The sequence below is a fragment of the Schistocerca americana genome, chromosome 7 (genome assembly GCF_021461395.2).
Source record: "Schistocerca americana isolate TAMUIC-IGC-003095 chromosome 7, iqSchAmer2.1, whole genome shotgun sequence".
NCBI lineage: Eukaryota > Metazoa > Arthropoda > Insecta > Orthoptera > Acrididae > Schistocerca > Schistocerca americana.
This window is the reverse complement of record NC_060125.1, coordinates 361,169,969-361,187,442: the sequence shown is the minus strand read 5'-3', so window position 1 is coordinate 361,187,442 and position 17,474 is coordinate 361,169,969. Positions and strand designations below refer to the sequence as shown.

General features: G+C 42.2%; 1 protein-coding gene across 3 annotated transcripts in view; it reads right to left on the bottom strand.

The window, feature by feature from the left end:
- Positions 1 to 17,474, bottom strand: part of LOC124621883 (importin-11) — a 174,016-nt gene that overhangs the window by 140,791 nt on the left and 15,751 nt on the right. For all 3 annotated transcript variants that reach the window (XM_047147352.1, XM_047147351.1, XM_047147353.1), the window contains exons 2-4: positions 16,554 to 16,721; positions 15,788 to 15,888; positions 15,491 to 15,604 (exon numbers count right to left, since the gene is read on the bottom strand). In XM_047147352.1, coding sequence (XP_047003308.1) covers positions 15,491 to 15,604; positions 15,788 to 15,888; positions 16,554 to 16,694 — 356 coding nt within the window. In that variant the 5' untranslated portion in view covers positions 16,695 to 16,721. The remainder of the gene's footprint in view (positions 1 to 15,490; positions 15,605 to 15,787; positions 15,889 to 16,553; positions 16,722 to 17,474) is intronic.

Below are 17,474 nucleotides of genomic sequence, written 5' to 3'. Positions count from 1 at the left end.
AGTGGGCAACTGAGGCAATCGGTCGTAGAGGTCAAGTTATCAGACCGTATGTGCCAAAAGCTAGAGTGTAGATGTTATTAGCACATGCAGGACTCCGACAAATTGTTGTTTGAATATGTAGAGTGGGTTCTTGAGGCAGTATTAGCACTACATATGGATGTTCCTGATTCGAATTTAGTTGCTAATGGCTTGGAAGGTATTCGGCCTGAAGATAGGTCTTGGATCACACTCTTTCCTCATACGGTCACTCTACGCGAGTTAGAGAATCTTGCTAACTCTGTTATGAACTTGTCTTTTGCCGACAACCAGCGAAATGAGTTAATGGGAGGACATCAAAAATAGGTAGAGCATGCGGGTCAATAGAATCAGGGGCTTGTCCTAGATGCGACGCACATGACAATTTGGTACGAAGATGCCCAGTTCCAAGGGCACCTTGCGCTGAGAACTGATGCTAGGCGGGAGCGGGTTCACATCCTCTGAAACAGGGGTGGTGTACTCATATGCAGGCAGCCACCACACATACCTTACCATTTGTTTGTGCGGCTATAGGGCATGAATCATTGTGTGGGTTACTAGATTCAGGCAGCTCTGTGTCCCTCCTTAATTACGAGTGGTTTACTGAATATGGACACTTATGTAGATTATCTCCAGTACGTCTGCCAATTTATAGATGTCAGGCGGCCAGTGGCCAAGAGTTACTTCTGTGTGGGGTAGTGCGGTGAAATCTTTCTGTGTGTGAATTTTCATGGCCTGTCAAGTTTTTATTAGTTAAGGGACTGGTGCCTGACTTAATTCTAGGGCATGATTTCACCTGTAAGACTGGTATAGTGTTAGATTTTGGTACCCGGGTTTTTTATTTTTATTTCAAATTTTCCCCCAACATACAAATAGCCTATTGTTCATGTGCTCATGTGGAGATGGGTCATGACACCAATAGTAACAGGTGCATGCTTTGGATAGACCACCTCTCTAATCAGCAAGAGAAACAGTTACGTGAACTTTTGGTGGAATTTCCTGACATACTTTGTGACAGGTTGAGAGTCACAGACGTCATTAGATATCATATTTGTGTCATGGATGACATGCTGGTTCGCCAGTCTCCATATCGCTTGTCACCATCTAAGATAAAGATATTGTGGCACAAAATTGAGGGCTTGTTAAAAGACAAAGTCATAAGACCATCCACTCCCTGCCATGCTTCCCCCATTTTCTTAGTACCTAGGTTAGGGGCAGGATTTCTGACCTGTGGTTGATTGCAGGCTTCTCAATAAAAAGGTGATTTTGGAACTGATGCCATTGCCTGATCTCCGCAACTGTTTCACCTGGTTTTCTGGATCATCTTGGCTTAAGGTCCGAGATCTTAATCAGGCTTATTATCAGATACCCTTAACACAGGAATCCAAGTATCTCACTGCCTTCGCCACAGATTGGGATTTATATGAGTTAAGCCAGGTTCCATTTGGTTTGTCAACCTGTGCAGCAGTATTATCCTGTTTATTGGGTAAATAGTGAAGGCAGCAGAAGATCAAGTAGGTAAAAAGACAAGGGCTAGTAGAAATCCTTGGGTAACAGAAGATATATTGAATTTAACTGATGAAAGGAGAAAATATAAAAATGCAGTAAATTAAGCAGGCAAAAAGGAATACAAACATCTCAAAAATGGGATCGACAGGAAGTGTAAAATGGCTAAGCAGGGATGGCTAGAGGACAAATGTAAGGATGTAGAGGCATATATCACTAGGGGTAAGATAGATACTGCCTACAGGAAAATTAAAGAGACCTTTGGAGAAAAGAGAACCACTTGTATGAATATCAAGAGCTCAGATGGAAACCCAGTTCTATGCAAAGAAGGGAAAGCAGAAAGGTGGAAGGAGTATATAGAGGGTCTATACAAGGGTGATGTACTTGAGGACAAAATTATGGAACGGGAAGAGGACGTAGATGAAGATCAAATGGGAGATATGATACTGCGTGAAGAGTTTGATGGAGCACTGAAAGGCCCAAGTCAAAACAAAGACCCGGCAGTAGACAAAATTCCATTAGAACTACTGATAGCCTTGGGAGAGCCAGCCCTGACAAAACTCTACCATCTGGTGAGCAAGACGTATGAGACAGGTGAAATACCCTCAGACTTCAAGAAGAATATAATAATTCCAATCCCAAAGAAAGCAGGTGTCGACAGATGTGAAAATTACCGAACTATCAGTTTAATAAGTCACAGCTGTGAAATACTAGCGTGAAATCTTTACAGACAAATGGAAAAACTGGTAGACGCCAACCTCAGGGAACATCAGTTTGGATTCTGTAGAAATGTTTGAAGATGCGAGACAGTACTAACTCTACAACTTATCTTAGAAGATAGATTAAGGAAAGGCAAACACACATTTCTAGCGCACTTGTATATTTAGAGAAATCTTCTCACAATGTTGACTGTACTACTCTCTTTCAAATTGCGAAGATAACAGGGGTAAAATATGGGGAGCGAAATGCTATTTACAATTTGTACAGAAACCAGATAGCAGTTATAAGAGTCGAGGGACATGAAAGGGAAGCAGTGGTTGGGAAGGGAGTGAGACAGGGTTGTAGCCTATCCCAGATGTTATTCAATCTGTATGTTGCGCAAGCAGTAAAGGAAACAAAAGAAAAATTCGGAGTAGGAATTAAAACCCATGGAGAAAAAAATAAAAAAATCTGAGATTCGCCAATGACATTGTAATTCTGTCAGAGACAGCAAAGGACCTGGAAAAGTAGTTGAACGGGATAGACAGTGTCTTGAAAGGAGGATATAAGATGATCATCAACAAAAGCAAAATGAGGATAATGGAATGTAGTCAAATTAAGTCAGGTGTTGCTGAGGGAATTAGATTAGGAAATGAGACACTTAAAGTAGTAAAGGAGTTTTACTATTTGGGGAGCAAAATAATTGATGGTGGTCTAAGCAGAGAGGATATAAAATGTGGACTGGCAATGTCAAGGAAAACATTTCTGAAGAAGAGAAATTTGTTAACATCGAGTATAGATTTAATTGTCAGGTAGTCGTTTCTGAAAGTATTTGTACGGAGTGTAGCCATGTATGGAAGTGAAATGTGGATGATAAACAGTTTAGACAAGAAGGGAATAGAAGCTTTCGAAATGTGGTGCTACAGAAGAATGCTCAAGATAAGGTGGGTAGATCACATAACTAATGAGGAGGTACTGAACAGAAATGGGGAGAAAATGAACTTGTTTCACAACTTGACTACAAGAAGGGATCGGTTGATAGGACATGTTCTGAGGCAACATGAGATTTAGTATTGGAGGGCAGCGTGGAGGATAAAAATCATAGAGGGAGACCAAGTGATGAATACACTAAGCAGATTCAGAAGGAAGTAGGTTGCAGTAGGTACTGGGAGATGAAGAAGCTTGCACAGGATAAAGTAGCATGGAGAGCTGCATCAAACCAGTCTCTGGACTGAAGACCACAACAACACTGGATAAAATTTTAGGTGATATAAAGTTTAATTGTGTCTTCAATTATTTAGATGATGTGGTAATATTTAGTGCCTCCTTTGAAAAGCAATTGGTGCACATCCAGAAGGTACAATCCAGGCTCAGAGATGCGGATATGACTGTGAAACCCTCAAAGATAACTTTGGCTAAGTGTCATTTCTGGGTCACTTGGTGCCTGGGACAGAATTAGCATTGATCAAGAACACACTACGGAGTTGAGGAATTTTTTGCAGCCACGAAATAAGAAGGAGGTTGCCCGATTTGTAGGGATGGCTAATTATTTCCACAGATTTGTCCCAACTTTGCGCAACTTGCAACTCCGTTAAATTTTTTACAAAGAAATAATGAGAAATTCATTTGGGCTGAAAGTCAGCAGGCAGCCTTTGAAGGAATCAAAACTGCAATTGCCAGCCCCCCCCCCCCCCCCTCCCCCAGGTTTTAGCCACACGTGACTTTAAGAAAAGATTTGTGGTCCAAACTGATGATTGCACTACTGGTGGGGCAGCAGTTCTTTTACATGAAGATCAAGATATCAGGCTTCCATTAGCATTTGCTTCCTGCGGTATATGAGTGTGAAGCATTAGTTGTGTTATTTGCCTTGGAAAAATTTTGGTTCTATCTCTAACATTGTGAATATGACCTAGAACAGATAATCAAACCCTTAGTTGGGTCCAAGCTCATCCTAGGTAGACAGGGCGTATTGCAAGATGCGCGGTCCACATTTCGGCTTCCCATTTTAAGGTTTGGCACATTAAGGGATCTGATAATCAGGTGTTGACACCCTTAGCAGGATGTTCCAACAGCACGAGCTTGATGGGGAAACACCAGAGTCACCTAGTATGTATGATTCGTACCGAGGTACCCAAACTGTTTAATAATTTGAAAACTGAACAAGAAGAAGACCCGTTGTGGGGGGAGGGGGGGGGGGGGGGGGGGGGGGGGACCTCGGGAAGCAAATACTCGATGGACAGGAATCCAATGACTATTTTCTGAAGAAAGGCATTCTGTGTAACTGCAGGAGTAGGTCTGGGGAAGCTTGAATTTGTCTCCCATGAACCTTAGTTATTCCGGTCTTACACGACTCTCCAGTAGGAGGGCGTTTAGGTCTTTATAAACCCTTAGAGAAGGTCAAGGAGCAGCTGATCTGGCTGACACTTTTTATAAAGACATTAGAGGTATAGTCAAAGAATGCTGAGATTGTAAGAAGGGAAAACCAAGTAACTGCAATCGGAATGGGAAGAGCATCAGTTGGATAAATTGTTTGTTGATTACGTGGGCCCACTTCCATGAAAAAGGGCAATTCGTATATTCTCATAGTGGTGGCGCCAACTTCAGGTTCGTTTGGTTGATACCTAGCTGGGGTGTGACCGCTCTTATCACCATCTCCCATCTTGCTAGTATATTTAGGTGGTTTAGGCCACTGCAAGCATTTGTTACGGATAATGCTCCTGGCTTTCTGGCAAGGTCGTTTAGACAATTCTGTTTTGGCAATGGGATAAAACATGTTACCACCACACCTTATTATCTTCAGGCTTCCTTTGCCGAAAGGATTAACCACAACTTGAAGTCAAGAGTTGGTTATTTACCACCATAAATCACCCAGGAAGTGAGATACCACTTTGCCCTTGTTAAACTTAGCGTTTAACTCCACGCGACATGAAGCATCCCAAGAAACACCAGCTTGCCTAATGCTCGCATATCCCATGCATTCCCCACTCTCCAATTTATGGGAGACAAATGGTCTTTTACATCCATCTATCACTCTGGAGGTTCTTAGGAAGAAATGGGGGCGAGCTTGGACAAATATCAGGAAGGCTCTTTATCGTCAGGTCTGTCACTGTAGTAGAAACAAGCGCACCTTTCAAGGGGAGGTAGGGGATCTTGTCTACATCAGGAATGTTCCTGGACGGACTTCCTCGGATAAATGCTTAGGGAAGCTTGCCCTGCTTTTTCCTAGGTCCACAATCCATTGTCAATCTTTTGGTCAGGGACCCAGGAAAGGGGAAGCTCATACAGGTTCATATAAATCAGATTGAACATTCCAGTGGAATGAGAGGTTCTTAGCTCTGAGGGAGGCTTGTTCAGGTTCGAGAGGGGGAGGTTGAGCCATGGTGCCGTTGAGTTAGTAAACTGTTCTGTCTGGCACCACTGGCTCAAGGGCATTATCGACTATCCCTCTGGCAGCCCCAGGAAGAGCTGGTATCTGTGGGTTGTGTCCTTAGAAGGTCTTTGCTTGCTGATATATATAGATGGGGTTCACTGGCCCAAGAGCAGGCACAAGATTTGGGGATTGGCGGTAGAGTCACAACAGGAGGTGGTCATGAGGTTCGAGCAGCAAAAGCCATGAGTTGCACAAGGAGGCCCTGTACACAGTGAAGATACCAGAGTCAGTGTCAACTACAGGCAGCAGGCCGACATCCAGTCGATTGGCTCGCAACAATCGTGTCGGACGACCACTGATGGCCTGGCTGCACTCTTCTACCTAGCTTCCATCAGCACCACTCAGTAACCATTGCAACCGATCCACAGAACTGCTTGAGGATAAAGGGGAGTAACATTCTGTAACCCTTGTGGTGATTTGTGTCATTGCCTATCCGTCCTTGTTAGTTCCCACGGTGTGGGTGATTGCATCGGATACAGCTTGCACAACCTGGTAGAGACAACCCAACAGAGAGGGGCCAAAGGTAGCAACAGAGGCATACAACTATCAGTTAACTCTTTGAAGCCCCCAATGTGGTAGTCTGTTCACCTGGCAGTGGCAAAGAAGTGACAGGATCACTGGAAAGTGGTCGCATTCACAAAGAAGCCATGTAGTGACCGATGCAATGGAGCCACGAGACTGGGAGGGTGGGTGTGGGGAGAAGAGATTGCTAGATTGATATTGATAGCTGAAAAGGTGCTATGGGTGGGAGTACTACCACTGAGGAAAGAGACATCATGATCAGTAAGAAGATGGACAAGTAGAAGGCCTCTTCCAGAGAAAGTGGTACTCCCCCACAACGGGTGGTGCTCACTGGAATCCCCAAGTACAGTAAGTAAGTAAGTGGCTTGCCTAGAGGTATGTAAATCCTGCAAATGGAGATCACCGAGGTCATTTATGCTCTCATTGCTGTAGCTTCCAACATGGTATGAAGGGGAATCCACTCAAAGAGCACATTGGTGTGAACTAATGTACAGACCTCACCAGATGCCCTCTCATGGCCAGCACATTTCTGACAGAATGCACAATAACCATGAAGCATTGGGGAATGGTCACTGGTCAAGTGCTTTCCTTGTAGAGCAAAGCAAATTGCAGAAGATGAGGAAATGAGGAAATCTGGCACCTCCAGGATCACTTGAGTAGCCTTGTCCTGTTTCTTCTTGTCTTTCACCTTCACAGCCTTTGGTGATCAAGATTCTTGGGTGGGCTTATTTGTGATGTGTGTGGGGATGGATGAAGACTGGGCAGCCCTGGGCCCCACAGGTCGCAATTCCTTCAGCCATCAGCTGGCGTCAGGCCTCTGACCTCAGGACGGCTGTCACCGGTAGATGCCGGAGGAGGAAGATACTGAAGACTGGGCAAACCAGTGAATGTAGAGAATGGTGTTCCACGCAACTGACACACAAAGGTAGTTGTTCACATGGACTATGTTGTGGAATGACAGTCCACAGTTACCACATTTTGGGTCCGCCGTGTACCAGGCCGACATATGACCAAAGCACAAGCATCGGAAGCACGTCGTGGATGGTAAGACAATGTTTCACATCACACCTGTAAAGCATGACTAACTTTTTCTGAAAGGATGTTCCCTTCAAAGTCTAAGATAAAGGCACCATTATCTATTCTGTTATCCTTGGGACTTTTATGGACATGTAAGACAAAATGTACGCATCAACACTCAAGATTAGCCCACTGCTCCTCATCTATTTGGAGGACAAAGTCTCGGTGGACAGTGATTCCTTGGACCACGTTCAAAGCCTTACATAGGATGGTCATTGCTGTATCACCCAGACATTCAAAAGCCTGCAGAGCTGTAGACTGTGCAGCAGAGCAGACTTTAATCAGCACTGACACAATATGAATTTTTCCCAGTGACTTCTTCAAATTTGTCTTCAATATGTACAACAAAAAATAACAGCTGTCACAGTAAAAGTATCCCCTTCAGTTTCAATACATACTAAATATTGGATAAATTGTTCTGCTCCTACACTTCTGGTTTGTAATTCTTCCAATGGGGTAGCCAGGATAGGGAAAACAGTAGAGTTATAACTATCAGCACTGAAATTTCTATAGCTGTCCAATGAGATGGCTCCATCAGAATGGTGATTGCTTCGATGCAATTTTGTAGGTTTCATATGTGGAACGTCTGTCCTGATGCAACCTACTCCAATAAATAGCTCTCCCCAAGGGCACTACCAGGTCACAGTGAAGGCCAACAAGCACAATGGCTGTTTCCACAGTCCTGATGCCCCAGAAAGATGTGCACCTACATCTTGGCACGGGTGAGGAGCTAGCATCTCTGATTCATGTGTTTTTGGGGGCTGTGGGCTCAACTGAAATGGTAAATAACCACCCAATCATGCTAATGCATTGGCTTTGAAGTACAAATAAGAGCCTATGCAGGTATTGCATGCATATGATCTTTGAAACTGCGTGCAGTAGGTGCTATTTAAGATGTCCCTCAGCCATTTCATACTACAGGAAAATTTGGAAAATGAAGACAAACTCAGAAGACAGAACCTGGGGAATAGACGGGTCAACATCAAAGGCTGCCACCATGAGAATGACAGCTAGAGAAGGAAGGATAGTCAGAGACGAGAGATTGCAACACAGAAAAGTAAATAAATGCTACCATTGCATAAGGACCTATGCATGAAATGCACACGCACATTCACTCCGTCATGAGCCTCCTGAGGGGCTAGAGCCTCTGGCATACCAGTTCACTTCTCAGTAATCCATTAGTTATCGAAATGAGGAAATCACAATTGTTTGTTGCTGTATGGAATCTAGAGTGTATAAACTGCTATTGTCAGCATGCTCGGCCACGGTTTATTGGGGGCCATTCATGTTGACAGACAGCTTGATGGTTATCATGACCACGTTTAACTAATCACAGTGGTTGCAACTTATCTTGTAGATCACAACCAGGGTGTATACGTGGACAAGGAAAAAAAATTCCCGGGTTTCCCGGTTAAAAATACAGTTTCTCCCGGATGAAAATACACTTTTTCCGTGTAATTAAGTGACAGTATATTTTCCCTCGGAACTGTAAAACTTATCAATCCTTTGGATGTTTTTATACACGGGCATAGAACTTCCCGCACATTAGAAAATGAAACTTAGGGAAGAAAACTCCTTTTTGGAAAGATTTTTGATGTGCAGCAACATGTACGCTGCATATTTTCATATTGCGAAAGTATAAATTTGGATTCCACTAAACACTGCATGTTACTTTCCGAACCATTGTAACCGAGATTGCGATGCGCTTTTGTAAGCCAGTCATAGCTCTTGTCACGTGATCCCGCCAGCCGATGACTGGATATTCAGGTGATTTAGTCAGCTAATACCAACATCACTGTTAAGTAGCGCGGATACACAAACAGGAAAAGTTAATGTTTTAAATTAATATACATAGCGTTGCTACAAGAAAAGCAAAGGTTTCACATATAATATTGGTCTCTAATGTTAATAAGCTTCAAGAGAAGCTAAGCTTTCACATATGTTGATATTTTTTGAGCGTGTTACGCTTTAAGATATATCATCGCACAAATATGCCTGTAAAATTTTTAGCCGAGTCTAGTGATTTGTCCTCAAAGTTTTCCACAAATAAATTAGTTACCACAGAGGACAGAGAGCTTCCCGTAGCACTACATCAATTTGGTCACAATAACGACATGAATGTCTGATCTTCTGGGCTCGAAATACTTCTAAATGGTTCGTCATCAAACGCTCTGTGGTTTAAGAAATTCATCGTACATTCTCGCACATAGTTCAAGTTGCGTTACTTTGAAAGTAACGTTTTCAAACCACCATTCGCAATATTTTCCCGCGACCTGTTAGAAATAGGTTCGTTTCAGTAGTCGTCAGAGAGGGCCAGATAATGCGCCACTGCGCTTTGGCAGCTGCTATGATGCAGGAAGCCCGTGTTCGTGCGTGTAAAACAGTAAAAGATCTTACATTACGTCATAAAAGAAGGAATCAGAGGACACTCCAAGAGCATCGGATTTTCGTGAACCATACTAAAATGGCACATTTAAAGTGCATACTTAAAGAGCACATTCGTATGTCCAGATTCCCAATGAAGTAGGCCTCGGCCTGATATAAAGCTTTTCAGTGTGGGTTTCGGGATGTAAATTTTCTTGGAGTACCGGTACTGTACTAATTCATTTTTGATTCTTTACTATGGCATAATGCCATACATGCTAGAAGATAAAAACATGCACTTGAAATACAGTGAGCAGTTGAAATTAGCCAATAGTGCGGAACTAAACACTTTGTTTCAAACACATTGACTGCCTCAAATTTCTTCAGCAAACCGACAAAAATAACTTCATTGTCGTGCAAGGTGATTAATGCATGCCTGTCAGAAAAGAGGAAATAAAATAAAATCTGAAACTAATAACATATATTAGCCTTCCGTAAATATGTGAATGTATTTTCATTCACTTGATAGCTCCCGGCCACAGAAATCCATTTTGTTTTTATTTGACGTGAGAGCAGTAAATGAAGAGGAAACAGCAAATTCACTAAATGTAAACACAGGGCACGTGGAGACTACACACTTCCCCACTATAACACAGACTGCTCTGCGCATCAGCCTCGGATCTACGATATTTCCGAACCGGGGCAATACTAAGATAGTGGCACCCTCCCCACAACCCGCCTCCCCCCGCCCCCATCCCTTGAGCGTTTGAGATATGACATCAAAATTTAAAAAATCAAATTTTCAAAAACATGTTCATTTTGTAGCCCCCGTCTTTCTGAAGAGTCTGATACATAAAACATATTTGTTCGAGGAAATGTGAGACATGTTATTTGGTTTTAAGTTTGCCAGGGTGCAGTGCCACCCCTCTTCACACAGCATTCTTCTATCACACGTCACTGTATTTTGCTCCGTGGAATTGAAATGTGTATATTTTGTACTGGATGCCATCAAACTATATTCAGGACAGTGTAAATTGAAATGTCCTGTGGTGCCTCGCCTGCTCCCAGTCGCCCGGTTTGACATCCTGCCCCTTTTTTTTTTTTTTTTTTTTTTAAAAAAAAAAAAATAACCCTCACAATTAATACTGGATGGGATTATTTGTAATCGGGAGGACAAGAACTCTTCAGAAAATTTGCACTCTTTATTGCCTGTTAGCTAATAACTTGCTGTTTTGTGTGACATAAAATTAAATATAGGATGCATAAAGCCAGTGAAGACAAGAGACAAGCATTATAGTACATATTTCTTTAATCCTTAGGTCCTAGCACTGTTTTCTCTTTAATCTTGATACAGCTTTACATGGCATGCTTTCCTTTCTGTTACAGAATCTATTACCTCATCAAAGTTCGTCAATCGTTTTCCTACATGAAAAATCGAAATATCGTTGTCTACTATTAATACAAATAGTACCCAATACTGGTGTGGTTTCTCGATCTGATTACGTCTATTTTGTCGCTGCCTGCTAGATAAAACAAAATAGGTGTTTCTAACACTGCAGAAATTGTAACACACACCAAATAAACGAGACTGTTTTGGCATAAATGGTCATTTTTTTAACATGACAGAATATAATTCGCGAAGACCAACATAAAATGCCTATTAGGCCTACTACAAGGAAAAAGCATTGTTAGAAAAAAATTTCACATTTCATTCATGCGCTCCAGTTTCTCGAGGATGAGATCGAAAAGTAGTAGTACGAGATTTTTACACAAATTTGGAATCGTCATTTCTTCCCTAATTTATTTTATGTTCCCATTTCTTCTCCTTCCTCATTCTATCAAGAAACTTTTCATGACTAATTATGGAACTATTCCTGCCTTTGTCAAAACTTATTCGCCGGTTAACTTCACTAACCCTGCCAGAATCACGGCTTTAGTTATCCCTGATCATTCTCCGGTTAGGCGTTGTTATGTTCGTAGAAACCATTTTCCGCGCTACTTCCAGAATAGAACTTAAGAGTCTGCTAGACGGGGATTGTACAACTGGCCCTTACTAGTGCAGCGATCTGGCCAAAAATTTTCTGACAAAATTTCATTTTCCTGGATACACCGAGAGGATAATACGTAATCTTTCTTACCTGTTATTCCTGTTAGTCATTCATTTCCACTCTGCTAGTCTGAATCTACGGATTTCCCTAGCAATTATAACGCTGATCATTCGCAAACCCAAGCGACAACATAATACGACAGCGATCGGCATTCACTTGTTCGGCTTTACTCTTCTCAGCTTGTATAGCCCGGTCCCCTTTTGCCTGCAGGAAAGTTTATTTCTAGATGCGACGAGGATTTCCCTGACAGAGACTTCACGTACACTATGCACGCATTCAAAAATCAACTTATGATTTTTTTCCCTCATGTGATGAAACTGCTGATGTCATCGGTCCCTAGGCTTACACACTACTTAATCTACCTTACACTAACTTACGCTAAGGACAACACATACACCCATGCCCGAGGGAGGATTCGAACCTCCGACGGGGGAAGCCGCGTGAACTGTGACAAGGCCCCTAAGACCGCATGGCTACCTCGCGCGGCTTATGATTCATTCAGACATCAACTTACAGAGTGTGTTCAAAAACCAACAGGGATGCGCATCAAAATCGTATGAGTAATCGATAGAACCAACATGCGCTGGATACTAGGCGCTTTGTGAAACAAGGTTTTCTCCCCTCAAGAATATGAATTTGGCACCCCTCCCCTAACCTCATAGATCAGGGCCCACTGCGCATGCGTGAATCTGGCAGCTTGGGTGCGGCAGTAAAATTTTTCCCAGTTGCATCTGGCTGCTTGCTGCGACTGCTTACACAGCCAACAGCCCTGTTTCTGTCACCAGAAATGGGAAAAGGTACTACTCATACGCCACTCAACTGCGTATGCACATGAGCCTGCTTGTAACTGCTAAAACGAATCTAATGAAAACAGCTGTGACGTAATGCTCATCGGAGGCAATTTGTTGTTATGAAGCACTGCATAGTCTTCCTAAAGCCTTTGATACATTTTGCTGTTGGCAAACGCTTGTATGAGCACTGTGTTCTGTTGTTGTATATGGCACATTTCCCATGCAATTTATGTTTTATTTTCATTTTTTTCTCATTAACGTTTTATTGTTGCAGTATTATTCTGCAGTAGTGGGATTCAGTAATATCTTTTGTTAGAGTATCGATTCTTACCAGTCAAAATTACAAAAATTTAACTGAAAACTAAAACAATGAAAAATTCCCAGAATTCTAAACAATTCCCGGGTTTTTCCCGGTTTTCTCCCGGATGAAAAAATTCCTGGATTTTTCCTGGATCTCTCAGTTGTCCCGGGTCGTATACACCCTGCACGACTGATTTCACAGGTAGCCTTGCTTTTGATGGGACAGGTGATGCTTGTAGCTGGACTGGAGTAGTTGGCAGTGGGAGGATGTATGGGACAGGTCTCACATCTATGTCTACTACAGAGATATGAGCCATGAGGCAAGGGGTTGTGTAGGGATGGACAAGGATACTGTGTAGGTTCAATAGGTGGCGGAATACCACAGTGGGAGGGATGGAAAGGATAGTGGGTAGGACATTCCTCATTTCAGAACATGGCGAAAGGTAGTTACAAGCCTGGTGGAGAATGTTGTTCACTTGCTTCAATCCAGGGTAGTACTGAGTCACAAGGGGAACACTCCTCTGTGACCAGACAGTGGGACACTGGGAGTTGGTGGTTGACTGGAGAGATGAGGCATGGGAGATTTGTTTTTGTAAAAGGTTGGGAGGGTAATTACATTCTGTGAAGGCTTAGTGAGACCCATGGTATATTTTGAGAGGGACTGCTTGTCACTACAGATGTGACAGCCATGGGTGGCTAGGCTGTATGGAAGGGACTTCTTGGTATGGAATGGGTGACAGCTGTCTACGTGGAGGTATTGCTGGTGGTTGGTAGGTTTGATATGGGCGAAGGTACTGATACAGCCATCTTTGAGGTTGAGGTCAACATTGAGGAAGATGGTTTGTTAGGCTGAGGAAGACCAAATGAAGCAAATGGGGGAGGTGTTGAGGTTCTGGAGGAAAAGACAGTGTGTCCTCACCCTCAGGGGTTGTCAATTTGGAACCTATAGGAAGTTGGGAAAGGTAATGTTCAGTAGTGACTAGGCCATGGGCATTACAGATGTTAGTGTAAAAGGAGGTGGTATCAGTAGGGATGAGCAAGGCAACGTGTGGTAAAGGAACAGGAACTGTGAAGAGCCAGTGGAGGAAATGGTTAGGTTTTGTTATATAAGAGGGTAGGTTGCAGGTGATAGGCTCATGGTGTTGAGCTACGAGAGCAGAAATTCTCTCAGTGGGGACCAGTAAGTGGTGAGGAGAGAGGTGGACCCCAAGGAGAGGTTCGGGGATGGGCCTAAAGATCTGAGGAGAGACTGGAGATCCTGCTGAATTTCTGGACTGGGGTCACTGAGGCTGGGTTTGTAAGTGGATGAATCTGACATCTGGCAGAGCCCTTCTGCCAGGTAATCCCTGCAGTTCGAAACAACAGTGGTAGAATCTTTGTCAGCAGGTAGGATAATAAGTTTGGGATCAGATTTCAGGTGGTGGATTACTGTTCTTTTGTGTGGACATAAGGTTAGATTTTATTTTGAAGGATTTGGGGAATGACTGTGAGGCAAGGTTTTGAGGTTAAGAAATTCTGGAGAGTTAACAGGGGGAGATTTCAGTGAGTGAGGGTGGATCATGTTTGGAAAGAAGAGTGAACTAAGCCAGGCAAGGTTCAACCTGTCCCATACATCCTCCCACTACTGCTGCCACTGCCGCCACCACCTACTCCATCAAAGACACAGCTACCAGAGATATCAGCCATGTGATTTACACACTAAGCTGCAACCACTGTCATTCATTCTATGTAGTCATGACAACCAACAAGCTGTCTTTCTGCATGAATGGCCACCAGCCAAATGTGGCTAAGAAACAGCTGGACCACCCAGTTGCTGGGCACATTGCCCAACATACCATTCTTCATTTTAATGACTGCTTCACACCCTGTGCCATCTGGATTCTTCCTACCGACACCATCTTTTCTGAATTGCACAGGTGGGAACTGTCCCTGCAATATATCCTACATTCCCACAATCCTCCTGGCCTCAACCTTCATTAGTTATTGTTCTTTACCCACCCGTTCCATTCCCTGTTCCCACTCCACAGCCTTCTATCCCACATACCCACCCACAGTCATTTTGCTTCCATGTTTTTCTGCTCCCTGCTGTCTGTCCTCCCGTCTCTCCACCTCATCCCTGTATACTCCCGTAGGTAGCATTTTACTGTACCCATCCTTACCCTGTTCTGCTCCAGCTACCCCAACCATCAAGGTTGCTTCTCCTACTATGTGCAGTTGCTCACAGTTTGGCCCTGGCAGCCAGAGACTGTGGTCGTGTGTGTGTGTGTGTGTGTGTGTGTGTGTGTGTGTGTGTGTTGTCTATTTCTGAGGATGACCTGCTTACCAAAACTTATTTTTTGTGCCTGTCTGCGACTCAATGCCTCTGCTACGTGGCAAGTAGCAATCTATCCTTTTCATAATATTGTCATTATTCCATCCTGGATTTTCAGCTGTTTAGTTATTGTACTGTATGATGAACAATACAAAATTCGTGACTCTTTGTTAACCAAGACCATTAAGATATGCATACTATTCTGATAATCATTAGTGCATTCTCTTTAGATTTCATGACACTGATAAGTATCACTTTTGAAAATTGTAAAATGTACTTTGTAGGCACAGGAACTATTTAATATCTCAAACAGATTCACATTTATCATTCAAAAATTTTGATATTGTAATGTAAACTTTGTGCTTACCTTGCTATCTTGGCTAAAAGTACTGCTATCTGTGTCGCAACTTGGTTTACAGGTTCATGGAAATTAGACACAAGGCCACGGCGAAGAGTAACTTTCTCCTCTTCTGATATAGCACTGAAACATTTGTTGAAAGTTGTCAACACAGCTAAAAGAAAAATATGTAAAATATTGAAATGTGCTATTTTGGGCATGCAAAACAAGGCAATGATGAAAGAAGATATATTCAAATAATTACAGAATTAAGGAAAGTCTAAGTCAAGGATAAGTATAAAGTTAGTCAGTTACATGGAAACTCACTTTGGTGCAGTTTTGCGCCAAAAACGATCCACACCATTCTTGAAATAAAGTACTGCGAGCCAGCGCACGTTAACCTCAATGGAATGGTTTGTGAAAATATTCTGAAAAATATTTTTGTACACAGTAAACCTGACAGCTTGAAAAAAAATATACAAAAGAAATAACCTCCAGAGTATCTACAGAAAAAAGCAAAAAATGGTGTCTACTTTTCATCCTTGACAGAGTGTTGTTGCTATATTTGTACCTTATGTTCTGGTTCATAACACATTTATTTTTAGACATTCAATCAAAAACGAAAATTCCATATGATAATAAGTGCAGTTAATAAAGAATAACCCAACAGCAACTCACAATGGAACCTACTGTCTTGCTTGTAAATAATGATAGGAATTTTTTTAGTCAAAAAGCTTGTATGTGGGCAGCTGAAAACAGCTTAGTCTGCATGAGTAAATGAAACAGCATAGAATTCTGGTGCCGTGACAGAACAGACATTGAGTGCCTGATACACATGAGAGGCACCACTAAACAGAAAGTGGAGCTCCTTAATGAGACTTAGCTACACTATACAGATAAAAGTTTGCATTAATCCCAGCACAAGAAAAGGGGGATTGTCCTCCTTCCTTCGAGATCCCTAACGGTAAGCAACACCAACAATTTTCTACTTAACAATGAATACATAAAACTAAACACATAACGTCAACAACATTATTGATTTTCTAGTTCCACAAATAATACATGTACATACAACACATATTTAAAAAATTACCAGAAGTATGGAGTAGAATCCAGGTTCAGTCTCCCATTCTCTTAGCTTGCTCTCAGCATCAGGTAGGAGTTCCACATTTTGACTAGCTGCTTGTCGAAGTGCACCTAGCACCATTTGTTGTGGTGCTGAGATTTCTGTCATAATGAACAGCTAGGCGCCTTTACGGCGCTGAAAGAGAAAAAATAAATCTTATCAGTCCCACTGAGTGGATACATTTCCTGTCTTTTTCACACCTCTTCTACCTTTTAGTAACTTATTCCTGTGTTTCATTTCTCTGCCTTCACAATACCTACACGGCCTGCACAATGTAAAAGAAAATTTAAATTTTGAAACCCCGTAATCTATCACCTATGTTTGAGTCATTCATTTAACTTTAATCTATATAGATTCTTGCAAAGTGTTCTACACAATATTCAGTACAAAAGTACAACTATTAGTGTTGTAAACTAACAACAACATTTTACATATATTTAAATCATAATTTACTGCTACACTCTCCACATTCAGATCAAAGACATCTATAGTGCCAACCTCCGAGTCTCAGCTTGTTTCACTCCAAATACTTCCACTGGGAAAGAATGAATTCATGACAAAGCATCAGATATTGGGGTTAAAATACACTGGATGCATCTTTGTAGAACTTGGATCTGCAAGTGTGTTTTTGACAGGTGCAACTTCTCCCCATGAAGACTTGTCCAAGTGTTACCCAATAAAAATAAACCAATTACTTAACAAAAGTGCTAACCATCTGATGAGAAATCTGAAAAGCGTCTTGGAATAAGAAGGCTCACAACTCGTAAATATTGAGTATTAATACTTGTTGCCTTTCTTTCCCAGTTGCTATTCAGGATTGCCACAAGTTACCACACGTGAAATTCCCTGATTTCCACACAAGTTTTAGCACTTTTCCCTGGCAAATTT